We start from the raw sequence: 26,257 nt of genomic DNA, 5'->3' as shown, positions 1-26,257 counted from the left end.
TTGGGGCTTTAAACACTTTGAATTGTGCTTGGAATCATACTGGTGTGTTTACGTTGTTCCTTTTTATTATTTCCAGAAAGGATTCTTCATTCGACTTCTGCTATTACATATTTTGAGGGCTGTTTGAGGGTGATTAGGGAAAGAGGGCAAGGAGAGAGATTGAGGAGAAACAGGCAACACACAAGGGCAACCTTGCCATGGTTTTGCATTGTGTTTGTGTGTGATTTAAAAACTATTAAGAGTAACAACAACCAGAAAACAACCAAAAAGTAAACCTTGATTCAGGACTCTCAAATGCTAAAGGATAAAGAATGGGTGGTACCATGAGGTAAGACTTTGGGGCAGTAGGCCAAAGCCCCACTCAGCAGAATGACAGGAGGATGACTGTTGGCTTGTCACATTTTGAAGAAGGCAGTGACGACTGGTGCCCATTGCAATTGATAGGTAGGAAGGCAGAGAAGGTGGATCTAGAACTGGTGACAGGAAGAGCCAATCCCTGACTGGGTGCAAATAAGAAGGCAGGCGGGGGGGGGGGCTGGCCGGCTGGCTGAGGATGGGCTTGAGGTTGGTGGGGCAGGCTCCCATTCACCCTAATGACCCAGTGTGTGTTGGAAGTCATATGACCATTTAAAGAGCCCTCCAATCAGACCATGAAGACCAGAGCCAGTGTGGTGTAGTGGTTAAGAGCGGTAGACTTGTAATCTGGTGAACTGGGTTCGCTTCCCCGCTCCTCCACATGCAGCTGCTGGGTGACCTTGGGCTAGTCACACTTCTCTGAAGTCTCTCAGCCTCACCCACCTCACAGAGGGAAAGGAGAATGTTAGCTGCTTTGAGACTCCTCAAATCCAAACTCTTCTTCAGAGACTGAAGTTACCCCACTGTGGTACCATTGGAAAAAACCAGTTTCCACAGTGTACTGTGGATAGGGATACACGAATCTGTCACTTTTGGTTTCAGTTCCCTATAAATCATAAACTGGTGAGGAAAAGGGAGAGAACTGAACCTTAGAGTGGAAACCATGAGAATCCGAAATTGGCAAAAATTACCCATCCCTACTCTCCACAGGATTCACAAACGGACTCTTCCTTGGTCTGGTTTCTTCCCAACTGCCAAGGTGTGTGCCAAGCGCCTCTGTGAGCTCAAAAAGGATCTGGGTGGGTACGCACATACACACAGGGGTCCCCTGCCTCAACACCACAGCGGATCCTAGCCAGAGCATTTGGGGTAGTGATGAGAGAGACAGCCCCGAAACGCGGGCACACACAGAATGGATAGCCAGTGGCCATTTGTGCCACAGGTGCATCTTCTCTTTGCAGCGGCAAAAACTTGTAACGGTTGAGATGGAGAGGGGAGGAGCTCCTTCCGATTGTGTTATTGCTGCTTCTGGATGGTAGAGTCAATCACTTGGGGCTTCACTCTTTTGCAGACCCCCCAAGAGCCCCTATTTTCCAGGGACGTCCCTGATTTAGAGAAGCCGTCCTGGTTTCTGATTTGATCCCGGAATGTCCCGCTTTTCCTTAGGATGTCCCTATTTTCACTGGAGAAATGTTGGAGGGTGTGGGATTATCTGACCCCCCGAGCCGTCTGAAGGCAATCCTGTAATAGGGAAGGTGTTTTTTAAAAAATGTTTACTGTTTTATTATGTTTTTATATATGTTGGAAGCTGCCCAGAGTGGCTGGGGCAACCCAATCAGATGGGTGGGGTTAAATAGTAAAAATATCCCATTATGGAATGGGACGCCCTATTTTCTTCAGAGAAATGTTGGAGGGTATGACTTTCAGAGATGTAATAAGTGGGTTTCTTCCTGTAGCACCTCTGTGGTCCCTTCCTTCTCTCCCCAACCACCTTTCTATTCCTGCCAAGGAGGGATAGGAGTGTGAGGTCAAATGCAGGCCTCCAGACCCCTGGACCTGATCCTCAGTGGTCTCCCCAGGCCACGCCCCTTCCCTAGGCCACACCCCCTCACCAGCCCTGCTTCTTTGCGCCATCCTTGAGTGTTTTTGCCTGGCTGAAATGTGTCATTGAACTCTCTTGCTTCCCAGCAAGGAAGGCAAGAGAGGGATGTCCGAGTGCATGTAGAAACTAGCCTCCTCTACAAAGGTAAAATTCACATCTGTGGGAGGTGTGTGAATTATGCTTTTCCAGTCCATACAGGGTAGGCTATTTCTTTTCTTCTTCTTTTTACTGCTATCACATTTACCACAAACAAAAAAGAGCAGCAAGGAAACCTCTTTTTTTGTTGCTATTGCTAATTGCAGCAAGGAGGGGGCGGGGAGAGAGGATTTTTGTCAGAATCACGCCAGGGGACGGGAGGGTTAAACCTCGAATCTGGATGGCAATCCCCCCCCCCTTGCCTGGGATTAATTTCTCTAATCCCCCCATGTGGCTGCAAGCCACTTGTATTTAACATATTGCGCAGTTCAGCCTTTATTTGTTTTAGTTTTTTTGCACTGCTGCTCTTTGTCCTAAGAGGTGAGACCAGTTCACAGATTTCCAAGTGGTTTGCTATCCTGAGACTGCTCAGAGCCATGCCTTCCTGGCTGCTGCTGCTGCTGCTGCTCCTACTCAGCTTCTGCATGAACACGGGCCTTTCAACCTCAACTCTGGGTCAATTCAAAGGGAGAACGGGGATTAAAGCATGCAAATAAACACAAAGCAGGGCTCCAGGGTGTGAATTACAAAAAACAAAAAGCCTAGTCAGAAGTAGTGAGAATAGAATTGAGGGTTTTAAAGTGTTTCAAATGTGCGAACAGAAAGTTTGGTAAAAAGAGAAGTGAATCTGTTTTGGGATCTTCCGTTCCCCAGTCTCTCTCTCTCCGGCCTCTGAAGGGCCTCCTCATCTGAAGCCCAACAACCTAGCTCCTTGCCTCATTTTCTGGGCTTGCCAGCGGATCAGCCGAATGGCCTTCAGGCTGACGTGCAAGAGGGTATCATATTTGAAGACCATCTTGTAGAACGAGTCGGTCATCAAGGCCCCGGTGGGGTCGGCGTGCTTGAGAGCCGTCATGGGCGTGTAGATGGCGTTGGTCTGGTGGCGGAAGGGCGGCTTGGCCGTGGTGATGACCTTCAGCGTGTGCTGCAGAGGGAAACACAGGACACCCACGTAAATAAATGCCAGAGGACATCCACACAAAGGCAGAGCTGGGAAACCTGTGTCTCTGCAGATGGGGTTGCACTCCAAAGCCCATCCTCCCTCACAATGATAACCCAACCCCCCAGCCTCATAATGATTTATTTTGCTCTTCTGATGCCTATTTATTGAGAGATTGCTGAAATCTGAGGTGCCAGAAAAAGCGGCCTCTAATTTTAGATGTGTGTGGCTGCTGGTTGTGGCTACTCACTCAGTTAAAGGAATCATAGGGCGGATCTACGCTTATCGTTTATAACGTTAAGGAACGGTTAAGGAATGATTTTCATAATGCTTGTAATGTTAATACCTGAAGGAGCGTCTCCACCTCCATCGTTCAGCCCAGACACTGAGGTCCAGCTCTGAGGGCCTTCTGGCGGTTCCCTCCCTGTGAGAAGTGAGGTTACAGGGATCCAGGCAGAGGGCCTTCTCGGTGGTGGCGCCCGCCCTGTGGAACGCCCTCCCATCAGATGTCAAGGAAATAAGCAGCTATCTAACTTTTAGAAGACATCTGAAGGCAGCCCTGTTTAGGGAAGCTTTTCATGTCTGATGTTTTATCACTTTATTATTCTTATTCTTATTCTTATTCTTATTATCATTATCATCATCATCACCATCATCAATTCTGTTGGTAGCTGTCCAGAGTGGCTGGAGAAATCCAGCCAGATGGGTGGGGAATGAATGAATAAATAATAATAATAATAATAATAATAATAATAATAATAATAATAATAATTATACACCAGAGGAAGCTGCTGAGCAACCAGGAACCTGCAATAGAGAAACTCTGTTGTTACGGGGGGGGGGGGGGGACAAGGTAAAGGAGCATTTTTTATTTGCCAGTATGTCCTGTGATGTTTTAGAACTATATATCTAATATAGTAGTAATAATATTAAAAAGGTCAGTGTAGATCCAGCCTTAGTTGATTAATCAATGGAACCTTCTAAAACTCTTACGATTAATCAGTTGACCACATCCGCTATATATTTTGGAAAGTTGTTTGTCTGATCTGTATGTGTTTGGGTACCTCAACCAAATTTTGCAAGATGGTTCCTGTGATTAAGGAGGTTTCCACCCGTGTTTGGATACAACTTGAATCAAGATGGCAGACTACAATGTTAAATACTGCACTGTTGTGTTGTTGTTTTTTGTTTCTTTGAATTCTTGAGCAACATTGGGTGAGAGACAGTTAATTTGCATCTAACCAGTTGGATGGGAGGCTGCCTGCTTTCAATGGGGTTACATTCCTTCTGAAGGAGCAGGTACAAAGTTTGGGGGTAATTTTGGATGCATTGCTGCTGCTTGAGGCTCGGGTAGCCTCAGTGGCACTCCTACCTGGACAGGGATAGCCTAACAACTACAACTCCCTAGCAGGACCAGTGGACAGGAGCGATGGGAGTTGTAGTCTAACAATGTCGGGGCCCCCAAGCTTCAGAATGGTTGCTTTAGACATGTGCTTAAAGCTTTTATATTCTCACACACTTTGCCTGTGGTGTGAACCAGGCAGGTTGTCCATTCTACTGAAGATGCTGTGCTGTTTTCCCCCTATGCTTGGTTCTACAAGTGCTTTCCAATCCTAAAATGTGCAGCAATCTGGAATTTTGTGTGTTGAGCAGCATAGAAATTCCTGCAAGTGATAATGATGATGATGATGATGATGATGATGATAATAATAATAATAATAATAATAATAATAATAATAATAATAATAATAATGGCAGCCCTTGTCACACATAAAGAAGACAATAGTTTTTTTTCACCTCAGCTACATCTTCAGGGGTCTGACCCAAGCTGGAAAAGATGGCCTTGGAATTTTTCAGGTAGACATTGGTGAATATTTCTGCCGTCTCAGGATCCGTCTGGGAGTAGTCAGCTTTCTCTGCGTCTTCATAGACCTTCATCTCAAACTCGGTCACGACTGGGCCAGGCTCTATCAAACTGACACTACAAGCCAAGCACACAATATGTAAGGTTCATCCTTAAGCCAGGCATTCTTTTCTGGTGCCTGTGGGGTCCTCCCTCCATTTCGGCTGTGAGGAAGGGAGCTACCATCTTCCAGAGGCACAGAAGAGGCCAAGTCAAGTTATGAGCAATTGTTGGAGGGAGTGGAAGTGGCAGTGAGAAACAAGTCATACGCAGAGTAAGCCCATTCAGATCAATACAGATGACTAACCTCAGTCACCCTGTCTATTCTGGGTATGACTGTAGTGAACCATGACTGAAAAAGCGGCTAATTTGGAAGCTATATTAGGAGGGGGGGGGGGAGAAAGCCAACCCTAAATATACACTGTTCAAAATCCTTTATTTATGTACGCCCCCCATGCCTTAGCTCCCATTTGTGATTCTTAAAAAAGCTGGCTGGATTCAACATGGCCTGCTAGGAAAAGAGAAGAGAAGAGAGATGAGAGAAGAGAAAAGAGTCCAAAGGGAACCCCCACAGAATTATTAGAATTGCAGTTTCATGAGGGGAATAGGGATCTCCCAACAATTCTCAGCGCACTTAATAAACTACAGTTCCCAGAATTCTTTGGGGGTGGGAAGCCATGAATGCTTAAAGCAGTATAGTACTGCTTTAAATGTGTGGTGAGGTTGTCACCCCACTTTGAGACAAATGAACACTAAATCAACTTGAATTCTCCCTGTTTCCCCACTTACCCCTCATGAAGAGCTAAACTACCCAAAGAGAGATGCTAACTCTGATCTGAACAGAGTGAATTTCGTCTGACCACCAGCTGTATTATCCTGTCAATAGCGCCACTATTCCCCATTACAGTATTTAAAGTGACCACTTTTTCCCCCTGCCAGAAATTCATGAAGTGAAGCTCTTCCGTTCACTAGACTCTTTCAACCGGAATAAACTACCCCTGTTGAACTCCTTCCGCTTTTGCAGCTGTCAAAACTGAAGGAGACTTGCCAGAAATGCAAAAGAAGGCAACCCTAACTGTATAGGCATGGCAGGGGAGGAGAAGGGGTCTAAAAACATCACTTGCCGATTAGCCACTCACAAGATATTGAACTTGAGCGCCTGGATGATGAGGCTTTCGCAGAAGCCCTCAATGGCAAATTTGGAAGCTGTGTAGATGTCATTGAACACGATGCCTAAAAAAGAAGAGATTAGCAAGAGGCTGGACATAGACAAATCCTGCAGGCAGACCATTCTGATGGCCAAGTCAAACAAAATTAATTATGTCCTCGTTTATTCAGGCGTCAAATTTATTTTATGAGCCACTGGCTTTGACAACTTTCAGGCAACATTTCAATATAAAATGACAGTTGCACAAGTTACAATTGAGGTGTGTGTGTGTGTACACATACACACACCTATACAGAGAGAGGGGGCATGCGTTCTATACAGAGTACAGTGGTACCTCTGGTTACAGACACTTCAGGTTACAGATGCTTCAGGTTACAGACACTTCAGGTTACAGACTCAGCTAACTCAGAAATAGTACCTCGGGTTAAGAACTTTACCTCAGGATGAGAACAGAAATCGTGCGCCAGTGGCACGGCAGCAGCAGGAGGCCCCATTAGCTAAAGTGGTACCTCAGGTTAAAAACAGTTTCAGGTTAAGAACGGGCCTCCAGAACAAATTAAGTTATTAACCCAAGGTAACACTGTACTATAAAATTTTAACTTAAACAACAAAAAAAGACCTGCTATCTGCTTAAAAGTCTCCTACACCAGCCACCCTGATCCTTTTTTGCTACTTTCACATGGAGTTTCTGTGCCGCTAAAGTGTTCAGCACTCCAGACAGCAAGTGAATAAGCCACATTTTGAAGGTTTCTCACTCTCTCTCACACACACCCTCCCTGCAAGTGAAAACTGGCATGGCAAAATGGGCTGGGATAAAAATTTCCAGTTTCCCCATATGTGTTAGCTGTTTACTTGCAGGGGTTTTTTGTTTTTGTTTCTGGTTTTTGTTTTAGATGAGAAAATATTCAAGATTTGAGTCTGTCCTTGGGATTTACCCACCTCATTCTGCTGCACACGTGCAAACAAAGCCTTAGCTTGCTAAGAAAAAGATCTAGATCCGGCTTCCTCAAACTCAGCCCTCCAAATGTTTTTGGCCTACAACTCCCATGATCCCTAGCTAGCAAAACCAGTGGTCAGGGATGATGGGAATTGTAGTCTCAAAACATCTGGAGGGCCGAGGTTGAGGAAGCCGGATCTAGACGATTTATTAAGAGGCTAGGTCTGTCAGTGGCTATTGATCCTAATCTAAAGGGAGCCTCTGTTCAGAGAACATCACAAGAGCCCACTGCTTCTGAAGAAAGACCCACCTCGTCTAGCATCCTAGAATCATAGAATCATAGAATCATAGAGTTGGAAGAGACCACAAGGGCCATTGAGTCCAACCCCCTGCCAAGCAGGAAACAGGAATCCTGTTCTCCGAGTGCCTAGGGTGCAACAGCTACCCTCTCCCCACCAGTGATTTTCAGCCTCTGGCATTCAGAGATATATTGCCTCTGACAGTGGAAACAGAACAGAGCCTTATCCTCCATGAATCTGTCTCTGGAGGTGGCCTACCTCAAAACATCAGATACTGGTGACAAACAACACAGAATGGCCATCGTGTTTTGCTGTTTGTGTGTTTCCCAGGAGATGGGAAAGTGCCTATATGTACCCTTTGACTGATTTAGCTTAGTAGGCAATGTTCTTATGGCTGCAGTAGCCAGCCCTTTTAATAGTTATTCTGTTTTGTGTCTTCTTTTAAATATATCAATGGTATTTAATTGAGAGGGCAGCGTATAAACAGCTTACTTATAAATAAGTAAGTAAGGCATTGAGGTTGAGGCACAGAAAGCAGGTGACATGGAAGACTTAGAGGAAGATGCACCAGTCAGGAATTTGGCAAAAAACTTTATTGTCTCTCTTCATAGGAAGACAACAGACACAGGGAACTCCTGACTCCACCCAGATGCAAATTACCTTGGTGCCACCTAGTGGGCTGAGCTGCATAATGCACTATCCACACAGAAAGGAAATTGCTTCTTAAAATCTGGGCTTGCGAAGAAGGCTGAAAAAAAGCTTGTGTGAATGAAGACCTAGCTAAAAAAACAACAGCCTTACCTTGCAAACCCATGACACTGCTGATGACCACAATGTGGCCGCTCCGCCTTTTCTTCATGTCAGGGAGGACCTCCTTAATCATCCTCACCACGCCAAAGAAGTTGGTCTCCATGATGGCCTTCATCTCTTCGATGGTCTGGCACTCGATGGGACCAATAAGACCTACGCCAGCGTTGTTGACTGCAACAGGCAGACAAAAGATCTTATTGTGAGCCCCACTCTTGGTGTTCAGTGAGAGGAAGGGAACAATGGAAACAGACTGGGGCTGAGGGAGTTGGAGTCCAGCAACATTTGAAGGGCTGCAGTTTCCCCATTCCCACTCTAGCCCAATGGTAGAGCCAATGTTACCCCATTCCAGCCCCTTCCCATGTTCTCAGACACTAGGGGAAACTGAGAACTAAGTGATTGCCACATTAAACTATGAGTGTGTAACTGTAGAGATGCAGACAGATAATCCAGTTGGCGTTTCATAAAATATTAGAAGAGAAGAAGAAGAGTTCGGATTTGATATCCCGCTTTATCACTGCCCTAAGGAGTCTCAAAGTGGCTAACAATCTCCTTTCCCTTCCTTCCCCACAACAAACACACTGTGAGGTGAGTGAGGCTGAGAGACTTCAGAGAAGTGTGACTAGCCCAAGGTCACCCAGCAGCTGCATGTGGAGGAGCGGGGAAGCGAAACTGGTTCACCAGAATATGAGTCTACCGCTCTTAACCACTACACCGCACTGGCTCACATTAGGCCAGAGCTGTGTGTTTGTTGTCAGCTGCATGTCTGGGAATGGCCATCCCAAGACATTTTGTTGTCTGAGGCAATCAGAAAGTAGTGCTGCTCCCCTCCGCCTGCCAAAGTCACTGTGCAGAATACCTAAAACTGGTCAAGTTATTTTTGGACAGCTGAGGTGGAAAATCCCATCGGGGCCGTGCAAGTAACTTACCATGCTAGTAAAAATGTAACAGATAACCATTTACTGGCCTTTTATGATACCTAAATTCAGTTGCCTCTCTCTACCTAATAGTGCGGACACACTTTTCTGGAAAATTTGGCTGCTTTTCCACCAAAGAAACGTGATGGGAGCAGGGCAGCTTCAGGGGGGCAGGGGAACGGTTAACCCTTTCTCCACCCACACTCTCTCCCACCAGACAAGATTCCAGAGCCGCCTTTCCATTTCTGGAATGCCATGGTTTTATTTGGGGGTGAGGTGGGGAGCAGCAGTAGCAAAGATGACATTGCAGCTGGTAAAATGAGCATTCTGCTGGGGGTTGTTTGACCTGCAGTCGTCCAGTCACGAGAGTCGCTCCTTGAGTCTTCAGTCTCAAGCGATAACTGCACATGCACACCACCTTACTGCAATTTTTTAAGCAGCTACTGTGTGGTTTCTGAATGTCTGTTTACACCCACAGAGAGTGAGCATTATTACCCTGCACAACTGTGATCTTTTGCTAAGGACCTAAGCAACCCTTGGCAACCCTTGGCTTGAGTGTTGTTCTAGTAAATTCCTAATCCAATCTGGAAGGCTTTAGATTGGCACAGCACGATATGGGTCTAAGGAGTGTAGGCAAAATGGTCACATTGGACCCCATTGTTCCATAATTTTTCAGAGGACAATCCCCCTACACTACTCTATTTATCCCTACTGCCACCCATCTCTGGTTAACATTCTTGACCTACACAGATCACAATAATCTGACACGCAATGTCTTCTTCTTTTTCTTTAATCATAGTCCCAGACTTGCGAGAGGCTCTACTAGGAAGCAATCTGAAATCTTGTGGATCTCTCAGGGCCCCCAGAAATGACTTGAGTCCCCAAGTCCCAAATTAGTAGATCCAAACTGAGTCACCCAATTTGAGTCTCACAAAAATTGACTAATGTTTTGCTGTATGTATTTCAACAATCTCAAAGTTTGAGAGTCAGTAACACAAATGATGTCAATGTGGAGTGTTGCGGTAAGTTGGCTGTTCTGCTGTGGCTAATGTATTCTCCACCACCACCACCACTTTTTTTAAAGTGGTCAAGATCCTAGAGGAATAAAGATGAGTTCATAAGCGGATACCAAAAAAGCAAACTCATGGAGAATTTGTGTCGTGGAACAAACCCATTGAAGAAGATAACAGTGGTTACCCAGACTTCGTTGCCCCAAAAATGTAGGTTCACCACTGGGTGTGTGTAGGAATTAGCATACATGTGCACAATGTAAACATCTAAGGAAGTCCTAAGCAAGTCCTTTCATCCCCATCATCCTACTGCTGTTGCTGCTACCTCACCCCAAGTATTCTTTCTGGGTTAAAAAGAAAGGAAAAAAAGAGCCCACACTTATTTTTGGTGGGGCGGGGGTTCTGATTCACTGTGCTCCTCCTTCTAACACAATCCTTACTCTGGGCGACAGATAATGCAGCAAACCTTTCAGATACTCACTGAGGATGTCAATATGCCGTTGGGGGATGCTGTTGACACAGCTGCGGATGGATTTCTCGTCGCAGACATCCAGCTGTTTGATCTCCAGCGTCTTGTTGAGAGCAGCCCCCGCAGCGGTTTCCAGCTTCTCCTTCTTGGCCACATTCCTCATTGTGGCAATCACTGGAACACAGGAGCTTTCGTCACTCAGTCCCAAACCATCCTCGGTTCCACTCCAACTTTGGGACCAAAGCTTTTACATTGCATTTCGCCCCAAAATGGCCAAACCCTCATAGCTGGGGCTATAAAGGACATTTTTTTAACTTCCAAAGTACCCAACCTAAGTTGCCAACTTTTAAACTGGCTGCAGGAGCTGTGCTCTAGTTATCTCCTGCTTGGACTACTGCAATGCGCTCTACGTAGGGCTACCTTTGAAGGTGACCCGGAAACTGCAATTAATCCAGAATGCGGCAGCTAGATTGGTGACTGGGAGTGGCCGCTGGGACCACATAACACCGGTCTTGAGAGATCTGCATTGGCTCCCAGTACGATTCCGAGCACAATTCAAAGTGTTGGTGCTGACCTTTAAAGCCCTAAACAGCCTTGGTCCTGTATACCTGAAGGAGCGTCTCCACCCCCATCATTCAGCCCGGACACTGAGATCCAGCGCCAAGGGCCTTCTGGTGGTTCCCACATTGCGAGGTTACAGAGAACCAGACAGAGGGCCTTCTTGGTAGTGGCGCCCGCCCTGTGGAACACCCTCCCACCAGATGTCAAGGAAATAAGCAGCTATCTTATTTTTAAAAGACATCTGAAGGCAGCCCTGTTTAGGGCAGTTTTTAATATTTAATGCTGTATTGTTTTTAACACTCGATTGGGAGCCACCCAGAGTGGCTGGGGAAACTCAGCCAGATGGGTGGGGTATACATAATAAATTATTATTATTATTATTATTATTATTATTATTATTATTATTATTATTATTATTATCAACAGTGTGGCCTAAAGCCTTCAGCTGATGGATGATGTTTATTTCTATGTTATGATATAGTTCACCTGCTAATTTCAGTGTATCATGCTGCTGTTAAGGGCACAATGGCAGACTTGTCCCCGTTCCCCGCCCCCCCCTTTTCCTGGTGTTCAAGTTGGCAACCCTAAACCACAGTTCCAAATTTCAATCCTGGAAATTCAGGTTTTCAAAATGGCTGAACAGAAAACACCAGAGGTTTGGTGTATGTTTTTTTTTTTTAGATGTAGTTTAAGTCTGAGTTTCCAATTAAAACCGGAGCTAGAGAATAGAAGGCAGTAGCCAAAATCAACAGATTTTAATTCTTTAGCAGCTGTAAGGTGATGCATCACCAGAATCAAATTTAAAAGCTACTACAATACAATCAGCAGCTAATTAAAAAGCTCGCAGCCAGACTACTAATGATCCCTGCATTTGTTTGATAACACACTCATTCTAGGAAACACTCAAAACCAGAGTTGGAAGCTCAGCACTGTGCAGTCATAATAATAATAATAATAATAATAATAATAATAATAATAATAATATATTTATATCCCACCCATTTGGCTGAGTTTCCCCAGCCACTCTGGGCTGCTCCCAACAGAATATTAAAAACACAATAAAACATCAAACATTAAAAACTTCCCTAAACAGGATGTTAAGAGATGGTCCTGTCTCAGGGGTACAGGGCATGTTACAGCCTTCAGGTAAATATTTCTTATATCCATGGCAAGTTCATTGGATCAACATGCTGGCAACTATGAATATAAACAATTAAACAGAATTATGCATTTAATTTGGAATTTACCTTTTCGCTCCATTTTAAATTGTCGTTTTGGTGTTGCATTAAGTATTTGCTTTCAAATTGCGTAATTGTTTTGTTCTTACCCACCCTGGGACGTCATGGCGAAGGGAGGGTAAGAAGTTGAAGATAAGATAGGTGCCCTGAATACCCTCATCCAGGCTAGCAAAGGGCTCTCTACACCACCACCATCCATGCTAAATGCTAGAGACTTAGAAGCGATTCCAACGGGAAAGAAATTGGAAAAGCTAACAACCTGATCATGTCATTTTGTGTAGCTGCATCAGATTAAAAGGAAGCTAGGCAGAGAAAAAATTCAGTTTAATTACCTATATTGTACACATTTTTTAAAAAATGTTGTTTCATAAAACACTGTTTAAAGAAGCTCACCTTTGAACCTTCTCTGCTTGTCCTGTGCTAGTTTCACAGCCAATGCCAGCCCAATCCCGGATGAGCATCCTGTTATCAACACAACTTTGGGAGCCATGGTGGCTTGTGCTGAGGAGGCAGATGTAGACTCCAGAGACCAGGCAGTGGCTCCTCTGACTCCTATAGAGAAGGCTGTGGGCTTCTGGCAGCTCTGCGATTTGCCCTCACATCTTCCCCAGTGGGTCCCTCTTCAAGGATCTTAAAAAAGGCCAGCTAATTGGCCAACTCCCAAGGCCTTAATCTCCTGGCCATTGCTAAATCCCAAATGGATTTGCATGGCAAATCCTGCCTAATCACTTCCAGGCCCGACCACTCGTGATGCACAAACAAAACCACGAGACTTGGCACACGGTATGCGAACAGGCAAATGACATTGCCCAGAGTGCCTTGCGAGAAGCATCACCCAGCATGCTTTGCTTTTAGGATCCCCATACCGAAATTTCAAGTGTAACCAATGCCATGGTGCTGGGCTGGAGGAAATCAACAGTGACACTCCTTTCTGACGCAGTCTTTTTTTTTAATGTGATGGTATCTGGGTGATTCAGTATCTAGAGAGGCCCAAAGAGTAGCACTGAGAGGCGAAACTGATATATCAGTAACGAAAACGGAGGAAGCCCGGCGTTGGCTTCACGCTCATTCCTGCCACAAGGGCTGTTAAGGATAGGGAAACAAAAAGTTATCAAACATAAACTTTTATTTATGAGTAAGAAGTTTTGTGTGTCTTAGATAAATAAAGAGATAAAATAATCTGTTGATTCTTTACAGGGTGATCTCTGCTATTCATTTAATTGGCTGCTCTTAGCTTGTTCTTTTCTCACAACTGATCTTGTGTACAAAATCAAAGCAAATGTATGAAAAAAATACAATATTTATTATCATCACTTATATATATATACACAACTCATCACAGTAGATACTGGCCTTATAGATTTGCACAACATTAGTGGCAGAGCCTTCCTGCTTCTCCTACTCCCCATCCCAGGATGTTTTTAAAATCCCCTTTCATGTAAGGGGAGAAAACCAATTCTTCCTATCTCGATTCCTTGCCTGTGATTCTTAGCTGCAAGAGCACAAGCCAACTCACGGCAAAACCCAACAGCTTGAGAGGATGAGAGCTGGGGATTATAGCACAGTGGTATTGGCCATATTGCACCAAATATCCAATAAGAGTGCTGGCGGTGTGTGTGTGTGTGTGTGTCGAGATCTTTGGGTTTAAATTTATTCAGAATAGGGTGTCCGGAGAGAGTGCTGAAAGGAATATCCCTGTGTGTTCGAGTGGGGGGAGCAGCTAGGACTAGAACCAAGCAACTTCAAATCTGTGTTCCTCTGCTTTTCTGTGCAAAAAGACATTTGGGACTGCAGACTGAAGAGATCCCTGGTAAAGGATAGCCTCCAGGGCGATGCCAATAACCCACCCACCCATCCTGTGTGCTTCTTCTAATCTGGTAGAGCTATAAAAAGTTCCAGTGCAGGCTTGGTCTTTGCCTGGACAACAGCTGCAGGGGGCGGGGACAGCTCAGTTGGTATCACATAAAACTCTAATCTCAGGGTCTTTTTTCTTTTCATCTTCAGCTACTTTCGCCGGATTCCCTCCTGACTCTCCACCAGCCTTATGCCCATGGGCCCAGCATCCCAAGAGGAGACTGCCACTTTAAATAAGCTGCAATGCCAAGCACCAGAGAAAAAGAAAAGAAAATTTCCCTTTCCTAACAAAGGTGAGGGAGCTCCCAGAAAATCTAGTGCTGGAGGCAGGCAAACCTCTGTCGCTGTTGTTAAATGAGAGCTGGAAGTTAGCGTGCAAAAGGCATTGCTTCCCGTGGCATGTGCATCCAATATTTCTTTTGTCCCCTGCTGTTGCCTCCGGTCAAACAGGTTTTCGAAGCGATGCAAAACCCACAACAAACCTGAAAGGCAACTCTCAGAAAAGGAGAACACATTAGGAGGCAGGAGGACTGAAGTAGCAGCGAAATCTCTTGCGTGCGGTACCAAAACAAGCCCTGGATCAGAGATGTACACAAAGCTGCAAAGTGGAGCGGGACACTCGGCGGTGAGGCCGACACCGGTTCCCTTTCATGGCGGAAGCCACCCGCCGACAGAGCCGTGTTCTCTTAAGAAGTGAAGTGCAATTGCCGTGACCTCGAATCCATCCCCAAGTCTGCTCAAAATCCGGAGGCTTCCGATGACGGCGTGGTGGTGGAATGGGAAGGTTCGAATTGGGTCGCTTGCAGCAGCTGAAGTTTATTAAGGAGCAATTCAAAGTTCGGAGTCGATCCCGGTGTACAGAGTTCAAAAAAAGACCTGCTCCCCAGACCCCCTCTCCCTGTCACCAGCTGTGGCCAATCTGTGGGGCACAGGGAAAGGCCGCTTGGGAAGACAGCCTATCATAAGGCGACGCTTGTGCAGTAGTGCTTCAGCTTGCAAGGCAAAATGCCGCGGTTGATCTGGTGGAATTCCACCAGCTGGATCAAGTCAGCAAAGCGAGTCTGGCCGTCGTCCATGGTGTAGTAGAGGTGTCCGTCTTCCTCGCTCTGAAACCCACAAAAGACAGTGAGCTGCCGGCAAGAGGGGAAGGCACACAAGAGAATAAAGCAGGGGTTGTCAACCTGGTCCCTACTGCCTACTAGTGGACTTTCAGGATTCCAGGTGGGCGGTAGGGCGTTCTACAGCACAAGCTGAATCCTCCTTCCACTGAGCACTGGTGGGCGGTAAGGAAATTTTACCATCAAGACAGATGCATTAGTGGGCACTAGGTATAAAAAGGTTGACTACCCCTGGAGTAAAGCAAGGCTGCAGTGGAGTCTGGGCTCAGTTTTCGGGAGCACACAAAGTAGTAACTGTGCTGCAGGCCAGGGCCATGTTCCAACCCCCCTGCCCTTGCTCTCCACAACTAGTATTAGGGTCCAGGCTAGCTTGAAGAAAAAAAAGGGCTGGAAAAGGTGCAGGTCTCCAAAGCATTCCTGACTGGGTGACTGTTCAGTTCTCCCACTGCTGGCAGGAAGGGGTACTGCCAAGATGTCTTTCCTGCCTTATACTAGGCTGAACAAAAACAAACAAACAAACAAAAAATCCTTCCAGTAGCATCTTAGAGACCAACTAAGTTTGTCATTGGTATCAGCTTTTGTGTGCATGCAGAAGAAGTGTTTTGTTTCGACTACGGCAGACCAACATGGCTACCTACCTGTAACTTATACCAGGCTGGTTTGCTTAATTATGTTCATTCTTTTGAAGCCTGTCTGGTAACACGTTCCCTCAAACTCAAGATATCTCTATCTCTTTCTCACTCTCTCTCATGCACACTCCCCCCCCCCCCAGCTTCTAAGTCTGTTTCCCTGCTCACGCAAAGCGGGCTGCCTGCAGGTGCAAGGAGCTCATGCATATCTTGGTTTATTTCCTAAGCCAGGATTGTCCAAATGCAGCTGTTATAAAGGCAAGCTTTGTACGTTCTTTAATGCGACCACTTACCGGAAGGATAAGATAGTGCTTCACCTTCTGCAGGTGGCAGAGGGACAAGACAAAACCTTTGGGGTTCCTCTGACTCTCCCGCAGCAGGAAGACCCTGCAATCGACAAGACAATAGGAAGGCTGTTAAAGGCACATTGCACCTCTTCCTCCGCCTACAAGGAGGAGCAGTGCAGCATGTGAGCCGAGGTCCAACCCCACGGTCCTCTCGCACTAACATCTTCATGGGTCCATGCTCATGACTATCACACCACTAACACTCAGTTCTGGTCCCCACCTCCTGAAAAAAAATGATTTCAGGCTTTCATGCGTCATATGGAGCTATTGCTGTCAAGATATCTCTTGCTGAGTGCATGATCTGGACTAAATGGGCTGGTTCAGGGTAGGAAGGGATAATTATGGTGGTGGGCAAATGGCTCTGCTTCTGGGAAGCTGATCTTCAAGTCTCTAAGGCTGCAGGTATATTTGCACCTACCTGGGATTAAACACAGTCAGTATTACTCAGTGCTTAAAGTGGGGGTGGGTGGGGAGGAAGGAAGTGAGATGGTTTCATTTCAAATTAAGCCCAACTCTTTAGCCTGTGGCTCATTCGCCATTTTTATAACCATGCAAACCTCGTGGCACTCCAAACATTGTTGGACTACAACTCACATCATCGCTGACCATCAGCCATTCTGGCTGGGATAGATGGGAGTTCAACAGCATTTGGGAGGGTCACAGGTTCTCTGCCCCTAATGTGATCTATTTGCCAGTTAAGCCTGACTTCGTAGATTATAGTCCGTTATAAACCATAACCAAGAAAAGAGAGTTACTACATGAAGTCAAAATCATGAATGAACGTATAGTCATATCTTGGATCCCAAACGCCTTGCGACTTGAACGTTTTGGCTCCCAAACACCACAAACCTGGAAGTGAGTGTTTTGGTTTGCGAACGTTTTTTGGAACCTGAATGTCCATTGCGGGTTCCGTGGCTTCTGATTGGCTGCAGGAGCTTCCTGCAGCCAATCAGAAGCCGCGCCTTGGTTTCCAAATGTTTTGGAAGTTGAACAGACTTCCGGAACAGATTCCATTCGACTTCTGAGGTATGACTGCAATTCATTCAAGAACTGGAAGAGGCAGCAGGCAGACAGGCAGGTGGGCAGTTAGAAAGACAGTTTCCTCTTCCCCTAAGGTGCAAGGCCACATCCCCAAGGCTGGTTTGGGAAGTGGTGTGAACACAAGGTTAGCCACAACCCACAGCTATCCTGTTGTTTCCTACGAAATACTCCATATTGGTGCATTTTCACCAAAGCCACTCTTAATCCGCATTGAGAAGAAGAATGGCCAACTGCGTTTCAAGCCGGCAAAGTGCTCACAGCCTAAGCCTGGCAGAGGCTCTGCTGGGATGGGCTTCAGTTGCTTGAGAAAGAAGATTCTGTCTTTGCAACCACCTGCCTCTCCCAGCTCTAGCCTGGGTCAAATGGCTTTTAGCAATATTGATGTAATCCCGTTCTGTACAATAACCCTGGGATGGGAAGGGTTGGCACTATGTGCGAGTATGCAGGCATATAGGATTGTGTTGCACAAGCGTTGTGCGTTGGAGAGACGTAGCAAGCAGCCTACCCGTCCACCAGTCCCTGCTGAACGATAAGGCGCTGGGTGTCTTCTCTAGAAATGTGTCCGTGGAACCATGGCTGGGTTCTGTGGATGGCTGTGGGAGGAATGGAAAGAGCTTTCAGAAACTCAGCCTTGATTGGAGTGTTAAGAATGTATTTGTTAGCAATCACAAGCCCTAGTCTCTGCAATGAGGGTTGCTAGGGTTCAAGATAACTGGAAAACCCATCCCTTCGTCCTAGACATGTGGGGCTAGCCAGGATTATTTGGCACTGGCGGATAGAGCAATGCAGCACTTACATCCTCAGCAGCCTGGTGTACCCCTTCCTATCACTTCATATGAGCCAGCATTGGGTCTTGGCACTGGAGTCAAGCGCCATGGCTGTGCTGTAGCTCAGATGAAACATATAAATCTCCACATGCACACACACACACACTTATCCAGCCTGCCCCTTCACATGTTCAACATTTCATGCAATGGAATTTATAGATGGTGGCACAGCCAGATGCGAGCTGTAGCCTGGCTTCAGATGAGCCCCACAAAGCTTGGCCCCCTTTATCTAAATTAGACAATTTTTTTAAAAAAGTCTGTCACTTAATTACAATCCTCTCTAAAGTTGTGCACAAGAAATTTAATGCAAAAAAATAAAAATAAATCAGTTATAAAAACCAGAAATCAGCTAAAATGCCTGCTGGGATTTAGGGCAGAATTGTTGAATTGGAAGGGACCATGAGAGTAGTCCAACCCTCTGCAATGCCAGAATCTTTTTGCCCAACATCAAATCCATGACTCTGAGACCAAGAGTCTCGTGCTCTACAGGCTAAGCTATCCTTGCCCCTCCCTGAACCTCTACTATCAACCGTTCACTGGCTGTTATACTACATTTTCAAACAAAGAAGGGGTTGTGTTTTACGCCAGTGATCTGCGACAGGTGAGAGGGCCACAGCTCAGTGTCAGAGCACGCAGAAGGTGCCAGCTTCAATCCTTGGCATTTCCAGGTAGGACTGGGAGAGATGGCCTGTCTGGGGAATTGCCGCCAGTCAGTTGTAGGTGATACTGTGTTGGTTGGAGCCGAAGGCAGCAGCTCCAAGTGGTTGGAGCACAAGGCAGCGCCCAGGGTCCCTCGGTACTCACCAGCACTGAACGAGGAGCTCTGGAACGGGGTCGGCAGGCTGTATCGGTGCGTCGTCTTCTTCTGAAGCATGGTGGGAAAAACAGTGGAGGTTGTTTCAGGTATGTTAAGCTTGCCATGTTAATTATCATTTCCCTGTTCCATGTAGGAGTGCCCCCCCCCAATAGCAATATGTTTGTTTATGTTAAATTCTGAATTTGGACAGGTGGTCATGCCAGCAGTCTGCTGCAGCACAAAGAACAAAGAGTACTGGTGCTGACCTTTAAAGCCCTAAATGGCCTCGGTCCAGTATACCTGAAGGAGTGCCTCCACCCCCATCGTTCTGCCTGGACACTGAGGTCCAGCACCGAGGGCCTTCTGGCGGTTCCCTCGCTTCAATAAGCCAAGTTACAGGGAACCAGGCAGAGGGCCTTCTCGGTAGTGGCACCCGCCCTGTGGAAGGCCCTCCCACCAGATGTCAAAGAGATAAACAACTACCAGACTTTTAGAAGACATCTGAAGGCAGCCCTGTTTAGGCTCTCCACATGGGTGGAGCTCAAACTGTGGAGTTTAAGAGACCGCCCCATGTAATACCTGATTCAATAAAGATGCCCAACGTAGTGATCCCCATTCCCCAATTGACCGCCAAGTACCCTGTGATCTCTAAGTAGGAACCAAACAGCAGACTCACCCTCCACGCCTGAGCCTCCTCCAACGCGACCGACAGGACCTCGTTGGGATTCTCAATCACTCGGCCCGTACAACCCGAGAAGTCCATGGCCACCAAGGTGTTATCCGACACGCTCCGCTATGGGATTGTTTTTTTAGAAAGGGTTCAGCAACAGATCTCTACAATAATAGTAGGTCCCAAATGGCAGCATGCAAATTGCAATTCAGTTTCTAAAATGATGTGCTTAATCAAGTCTTGATGAATATCTCCGGACCAGGTAATGACAGAGTCAAAAACACATATACAATAGCCAGTGGAAAGCAAATTAATAATACCTGAAATAGAAGTACATAACCTGCCAATTAAAATAAACAAATCCTTCTATTTCCAGTGGGGGAGGGGGAAAGCTTGCAATCCTGGGGAGTCTCCAATGGGAGAGTATTCCAGATTTAGTGCCTTCTTTTGCTGTCATGTCTTGGTGCAGACTGGTTATTACTGACAGCTCATAGTTGAATTTAAGGATCATAAAGTATCACAAAGCAGACAGGGATCCTCTAGGGTTGCCCTCAGTTGGCACACCAAATTAGCTCCTGGCAGGAGATGTTCTTATGTAGCCTTAAAGGCCCAAAACAAATGCTCAAGTGTATAAAAATGCATCCATCAGGGAAAGTGTAGAAAACCCCCCACATATTAGTGAAAGCAACATACAAAAATGTTTTGTATTGGGGAAAACTGTTAGGAAAAACACATATCTTAAGCAAAATTGCACATCTTAAGCAAAAATGCGTCCATTCAGAGAAATGTGCAGTGAATGAATTTGTGTGCAGGCTTTTGAAACCAATTTCCAAGCAGATGTGGAAGGAAACTTAGGACTGGAAAAATCAGAAACGGAAATTGACAGGGAGGTGTGTCCATCCTTACTCTGCAGATATTATGTTTGCCTTTATCCACTGATAATGAAAATCTCTGAAACACAGTCATAGCAGGGAGCTTACCAGGGGTACAGGCCCGATCCACGCTGTTTCTCTTTGCCGTGCTTGGCACTGCTGGTAGTTTCTGTAGAGCTGTATGCCGTACTGCGGAAAGGAGAATAGCTATTGGTATCTGTGAGGTAGGCAAACCTGTCAGCATCAGCCCAGCATGATCAATATTCTAGGCAGTGACCTTGACATTTACTATTTGCTAGAGCAGGAAGTACTATTTACTATTTTAGTACAGGTACAGAAATAGTACAGGAATAGTACTATTTACTATTTTGAGTGCAGGAAGCTCCTGCAACCAATCGGAAGCTGCATCTCGATTGTCAAACATTTTGGAAGCAGAATGGGCTTCCAGAACGGATTAAGTTTGACAACCAAGGTTTGACTGCAGAAAGTTTGAAAATCATGGTGCTACATGGGGTGACCTGCAGTGATGGTTGCCTCATGGAAAATGTAGTCTCTTGGTTCAAATATTGAAATGATTACTGTACAAGTATGCTTCTTCCTTGACTTAAGAGAGCAATCCTCTACATAACTGCACACAAAAAACAACTCTTTGAGACTTCATCTCTTACCTGGGATAAACCCTCACTGAACTCAGTGAAACTTAGCTATTGTGCAGATATGTAAAGGATTGTTTTGTTTTTTAAAAAATAATTTTTATTAACCGGCCAATCAAATCAAATTAAATCACATCACATAAATTCCGAATTACAAAGCCGAATTTTAAATTTTGTTGGGGGGACCCATATTTCAAGATCCGAAGGGGGATTCCGATCATCTTCTTGCTACTGCGTTAATGTCCAAATCAATCCAAATCAGTCCAAACAGAGTTCATAATTCTATCCAGTCTTATCTTGCTGTTTCCACATCACATCTTGTTCATATATTTTCTCTTTTTTCTTTATGATCTCTTCTGATAGTCTCCTTAAGCCGATAAACACCAATAATAATCCTGTGTGAATTTTCCGTTCTTCCAATCCTCAAATCGAGATGGTTTCCATATATCATCACCTTCATAGATAACAGCGCTCTTTCCATCATTAATTACAGAACTGTCATTCTTAAGTCCCACTGAGGAGTTTCACCCACAATATAAAAACAGCTCTATTTCTCTATTTCTCCTCTCAGACTTAAGTCCTCCGACAGAACTTCCCAATATGGCGACGGCATTTTTAACTGCGTCATTCCAAAGCTCTTATACATTCCACGCTCCTCTTAAAACATGCTTTGGTTCGAAAGTTTATCTCCACACAGCCTTAAATCCACAGCTTAAGTCCTTAAAACGACAATTCTGACTTGTGAGGGGAGGGGATTCTTGTTTAATCACATAAGGAAAGAAAGGAAACAGATATGTAAAGGATTGCTCTCTAAGTCAAGGAAGAAGCATACTTGATTGTCAAACTTAATCCGTTCTGGAAGCCCATTCTGCTTCCAAAATGTTTGACAATCGAGACTGCACTCAAGCGGAAGCTGTGTTGGACATCCGGCTTCCAAAAAACATTCGAAAACCAGAACACTTACTTCTGGGTTTTTGGCGTTCGGGAGCCAAAATGTATGGTAACGGGGACGTTTGGGAGCCAAGGTTTGATTGTACCACAGGGAACTCTTTCCACACCAACACGTTTAGGAGGAGTCCGAGGCATCACCCCTAGAACCCCTGAATGTTGCAAGGGAATCTGGGGCATATTCTAGGGTGCACACTAAATTCATGTGGAGCACAAACTGGGGTCTTTCAGACCTTCCTGTTGCTCTGTGCAAACTGAAACCAACTAGGACCCCTCTGTGGCTGCAAACTGCAAATGAACTCTGGTCAAAAACTTGTTCCCCTCCCCCACACCAGGAAACCTTGTATTCACGTTATCCGAAGTCCACACATCCTCAGAAATTGTCATAATATGCAGTTTGAAGACTACAGATGGAGTGAAGTGGGTCTGAACATTGGTATGTCCAAAGTTCAAATCCCAATCAAGAGTGAAACTTGATGTGACATTAAATGGGTCTTTGTATTTAACATGTACAGTTTTTTTGGGGGGGGGGGATTTTAAGTGCAAATAGTAACTTTGTGGTGGGCAGGCTAATTAGTATTTGTAGCAAGGTAAAAAAAAGTAAAGGACCCCTGGATGGTTAAATCCAGTCAAAGGTGACTATGGGGTTGTGGTGCTCATCTCACTTTCAGGGCAAGGGAGCCGGTGTTTGTCCACAGACAGCTTTCCGGGTCATGTGGCCAGCATGACTAAACCGCTTCTGGTGCAATGGGTCACTGTGATGGAAACCAGAGTGCACAGAAACGCCATTTACCTTCCCATCACAGCAGTACCTATTTATCTACTTGCACTGGTGTGCTTTCGAACTGCTAGGTTGGCAGGAGCTGGGACAGAGCAATAGGAGCTCACCCCATTGTGGGGATTCGAACCGTCAACCTTCTGATTGGCAAGCCCAAGAGGCTCAGTGGTTTAGACCACAGCGCCACCCGCGCCCCTGTATTTGTAACAGACAAGGAGCAAGGAGCATAACTATTCCTTCTTATTCTGCAATCCTGATGAAGACCATTCCTTTAAAGTGGCTCTTTGCATTGTGGAGGAATCTTCTATGGACGTCATATTTTAGAAGAGTTCCCTGTACCTTAAAGAGGCGGAAGGCAGCCATCCAGCACGTGCGACTTTGCTCGTCTTCACTGCAGAAGAGCTTCAGGCCTTTGGCGCCACTTCGCGCCTTGCATGGCTGCAGAGGTAAGAGCAATAATCGTGCACATGAAATGACAGTCAAAGACTGCCCCACCCAACCATTTTTTGAAAGTTGTCAGAACTCATTTGCTCTAGGGATGAGCCCTGACCCACAGAACCCACTCCCCATCTGGATCAACCAAATTGAGATTTTAAATAATTAAATTCTCCAAAAGTATGTATCCACCGAGTCTGCATTTCTGCGTAGTTCGCTATTCTGATTTACTGTTCTGGCTTTCCTTTATACTAATCAGCCTCCATTGGGGCTCTGTCTGCCCCTTCTCTGCTCTGGGATTGGCTGGTAAAGCAATCAATCCCAACACAGGGGCACAGCAAGATAACCCGCCCTCGGGGGATGGTACCTGCCACCTCTCTGCATGAGTTAGTGCTCTGGATTTGCCTCTTTCCAATTTCAAGGCATGCCCAGAAAAGTGAATCATGCAGAAACAGGAGGGAGGGATCCTGGGATGGCGGGTATAGATAGAGAGATAGAGATATATGTACACACGCTGAAAGTAAGCTTTGTCAGGTTTAAGAGTGACATGTGTCTCCAATATTGTTATTTTCTAAATAAATGTGCCTCAGTTATCACACTTGTGTGAAACACTGGTGTATAGTCAAGATTAAAACTTTTGGGTGCGGGGTAGGCACAATTTGACTGTATTGATTAAAAATCAGTATGTGTGTGTATCTTAATAATCTTGAAAGGCTGTGGGTAAGGTTTGATTCTGGATTCTGTCCAAGACATCTCATTGCTTGCTCTAACCAGGGATGTATTTTAAGCGCACTATGTTCTTGTATTACCACCAGGCACTTCTCTTTGTGCCTATTAAATGAGGGTTTCTCACCCTTCTTACCTTGATGCAAAAGCCATATTCTGTGGGGGTGCTGTACTGCTTTTTGCCTTGGGTGATGTAGTAGATATTGGATTCGTTTATGTCGACACAATACTGTAGATGTCGGGGGTCCTGGCATGAGGAAGATCAAAAACAGATACAGTCATACCTCAGGTTACAGATGCTTCAAGTTGCACATTTTCGGGTTGCGAACCACACCGAACCCGGAATTACCGGAACAGGTTAGTTCCAGGTTTCAGCGCTCGCGCATGCACATAAGTACTAAATCGTGCTCTGCACATACGCAGAAGCGCCGAATTGCAATCAGCGCATGCGCGGATATCGTCCCCCCACCCTCCCACACCCTTTGACATTTGCAAAAATCACTTGGCCAAATACTTCACCCCAGCACTAACTAATATAAATTTGTTGTGAATAAGAAAGAAGTCAGTAATTCAGAACTCATTGCAGCCTTAAATTCAATAGGTGACCATAGACAAACCACTATCTCTAGGTGTTGCAAGGATTATTGATCTAAGGTGGGTGAAGGGCTGGGGAAATCATTACTGAGTATTCTATTCAGGTTCAATAATTTCTCTTTCTGTGCTGCATAACTTAGATTCATTTAATTGCAGATACCAAGAAAAATGGAAGGGCATGGATTTTGCTTCTGGTAGTTTGCAGTTTGTATGGCACTTTCAGCTTTTGGCAAAACACATCCTAAGCCACTGGTCTTGGCATCAGGCTTCATGTAGCCGTTTCGACTGCAATAAGGTACCTGCTGAAATCTGCATTATTCAATTAAATCGCCCGGTGGTTCAGGCGTTCCTGCCTCCTTGACGGCTGCTGTTGTTTCCGATAGAGCACAGCAATATCACCCTGACAGGCTGCAAACAGGACTGGATGACTGAACTAAGACACCAACCCTTCCACCCACACAATGCACACCACTTACCTTTGATGTGCCTTTGGTTGAGTAATAGAGCCCAGAGCGCCGTAGGGAGAAGTAAAACCTTTTCCATACTTTGCGTCCAACTTCTTTCAGGTGCATGAAACCTTGGATTTCGGGGCAGCTTCCGGAATTCAGCACATTCTGAAAGAGGCAGTCAGTTAAAAAAAAAAAAAATGGATGGCAAGGGTAGACAAGTGGTATCGCCAATGCTGCTGGCAGTCTATGTTGGCAGCAATAACTAGCCCTTCAGTTTAGGGCATAGCTGTGTGGGAGACACTCAGGAGTGCAGGAGTGCAGCCCTGGGGATACAGAAGACCCCAGCAACATTTTCTGGCTGCCTAGTGCATGGGTAGGCAAACTAAGGCCCGGGGGCCAGATCCGGCCCAATCGCCTTCTCAATCCGGCTTGCGGACGGTCCGGGAATGAGCATGTTTTTACATTAGTAGAATGTGTCCTTTTATTTAAAATGCATCTCTGGGTTATTTGTGAGGCCTGTGTGGTTTTTTTACATGAGCAGAATGTGTGTTTTTATTTAAAATGCATCTCTGGGTTATCTGTGGGGCATAGGAATTCGTTCATTTCCCCCTCCAAAATATAGTCCGGCCCCCCACAAGGTCAAAGGGACAGTGCAGTGGACCCCTGCTGAAAAAGTTTGCTAACCCCTGGCCTAGTGTTTCCCAGTGGAATTGCGCTAGGCATAAGAGCATGGCCACCCAAGAATAGTGCTTTATCCTTCTGGAAATAAATGCAGACCTGGGAATGGGAGCAGGTCTGAATGGGCAGAGGAAAGGAAGCAGGTGAGCTTTGTACCTGTATAAGTTCTGAATGGGACATGCCCTTGTTGGCTGCATCCAGGCAGCTGGAAACCATGGCTTCAGGGAACAGTGACTGCTGCAATGGAGAAGAAAAGAAAAGGGGTGAGCCTTCCAAAACTACACAGAGACAATTCGGATAGTTGGCTGTCATATATTGGTGTTTCTAGTGCTAAAAGAGGGGAAATGCTCTCAATGTTTTGTTGTTGTTTTTTTAAGGTAAAAATAAGGACAAGTTTATAATTGCAGAGAGAGAGAGAAACTGCCAAGATGTGCTCCATTT

General features: G+C 45.6%; 2 protein-coding genes across 8 annotated transcripts in view; both read right to left on the bottom strand.

The window, feature by feature from the left end:
- Positions 1-2,705: 2,705 nt before the first annotated feature.
- On the bottom strand, positions 2,706-13,221 carry LOC309327667 (retinol dehydrogenase 8-like). 2 transcript variants are annotated; one of them, XM_081837056.1, is made up of 6 exons: positions 12,795-13,221; positions 10,615-10,776; positions 8,201-8,380; positions 6,135-6,228; positions 4,890-5,073; positions 2,706-3,077 (listed from the first exon to the last, which is right to left on the bottom strand). In XM_081837056.1, the coding sequence occupies exons 1-6, from the start codon at positions 12,889-12,891 to the stop codon at positions 2,838-2,840; spliced, it is 957 nt and encodes a 318-aa protein (XP_081693182.1). In that variant the 5' UTR covers positions 12,892-13,221; the 3' UTR covers positions 2,706-2,837. The 2 variants fall into 2 exon arrangements, with proteins under 2 accessions (XP_081693182.1, XP_081693183.1); XM_081837057.1 differs by lacking the exon at positions 12,795-13,221 and adding an exon at positions 12,411-12,738.
- A 467-nt stretch (positions 13,222-13,688) lies between these two features.
- GRB7 (growth factor receptor bound protein 7) overlaps positions 13,689-26,257 on the bottom strand; it is an 83,923-nt gene continuing 71,354 nt past the window's right edge. For all 6 annotated transcript variants that reach the window (XM_081837002.1, XM_081837001.1, XM_081836999.1 and 3 more), the window contains 10 exons: positions 25,973-26,053; positions 25,166-25,303; positions 24,232-24,342; positions 23,274-23,372; positions 20,664-20,744; positions 19,690-19,806; positions 19,022-19,082; positions 17,896-17,983; positions 16,296-16,389; positions 13,689-15,361 (listed from right to left, as the gene is read on the bottom strand). In XM_081837002.1, coding sequence (XP_081693128.1) covers positions 15,215-15,361; positions 16,296-16,389; positions 17,896-17,983; positions 19,022-19,082; positions 19,690-19,806; positions 20,664-20,744; positions 23,274-23,372; positions 24,232-24,342; positions 25,166-25,303; positions 25,973-26,053 — 1,017 coding nt within the window. In that variant the 3' untranslated portion in view covers positions 13,689-15,214. The remainder of the gene's footprint in view (positions 15,362-16,295; positions 16,390-17,895; positions 17,984-19,021; positions 19,083-19,689; positions 19,807-20,663; positions 20,745-23,273; positions 23,373-24,231; positions 24,343-25,165; positions 25,304-25,972; positions 26,054-26,257) is intronic.

The sequence above is a fragment of the Podarcis erhardii genome (genome assembly GCF_964252035.2).
Source record: "Podarcis erhardii genome assembly, chromosome: 13".
In the NCBI taxonomy this organism is placed as follows: domain Eukaryota; kingdom Metazoa; phylum Chordata; class Lepidosauria; order Squamata; family Lacertidae; genus Podarcis; species Podarcis erhardii.
This window is presented reverse-complemented; position numbering and strand designations above follow the sequence as displayed.

What these genes read in the sequence shown, in the direction of transcription:
- LOC309327667 (XM_081837056.1), bottom strand. Translation starts at nt 12,891, where the DNA reads ATGGCTCCCAAAGTTGTGTTGATAACAGGATGCTCATCCGGGATTGGG. An exon ending in CAAGCAGAGAAGGTTCAAAG is followed by an intron (nt 10,777 to 12,794) that starts GTGAGCTTCTTT and finishes CCTGTGTTCCAG; the next exon opens with TGATTGCCACAATGAGGAAT. An exon ending in GCGCTCAAGTTCAATATCTT is followed by an intron (nt 5,074 to 6,134) that starts GTGAGTGGCTAA and finishes CTTGGCTTGTAG; the next exon opens with TGTCAGTTTGATAGAGCCTG.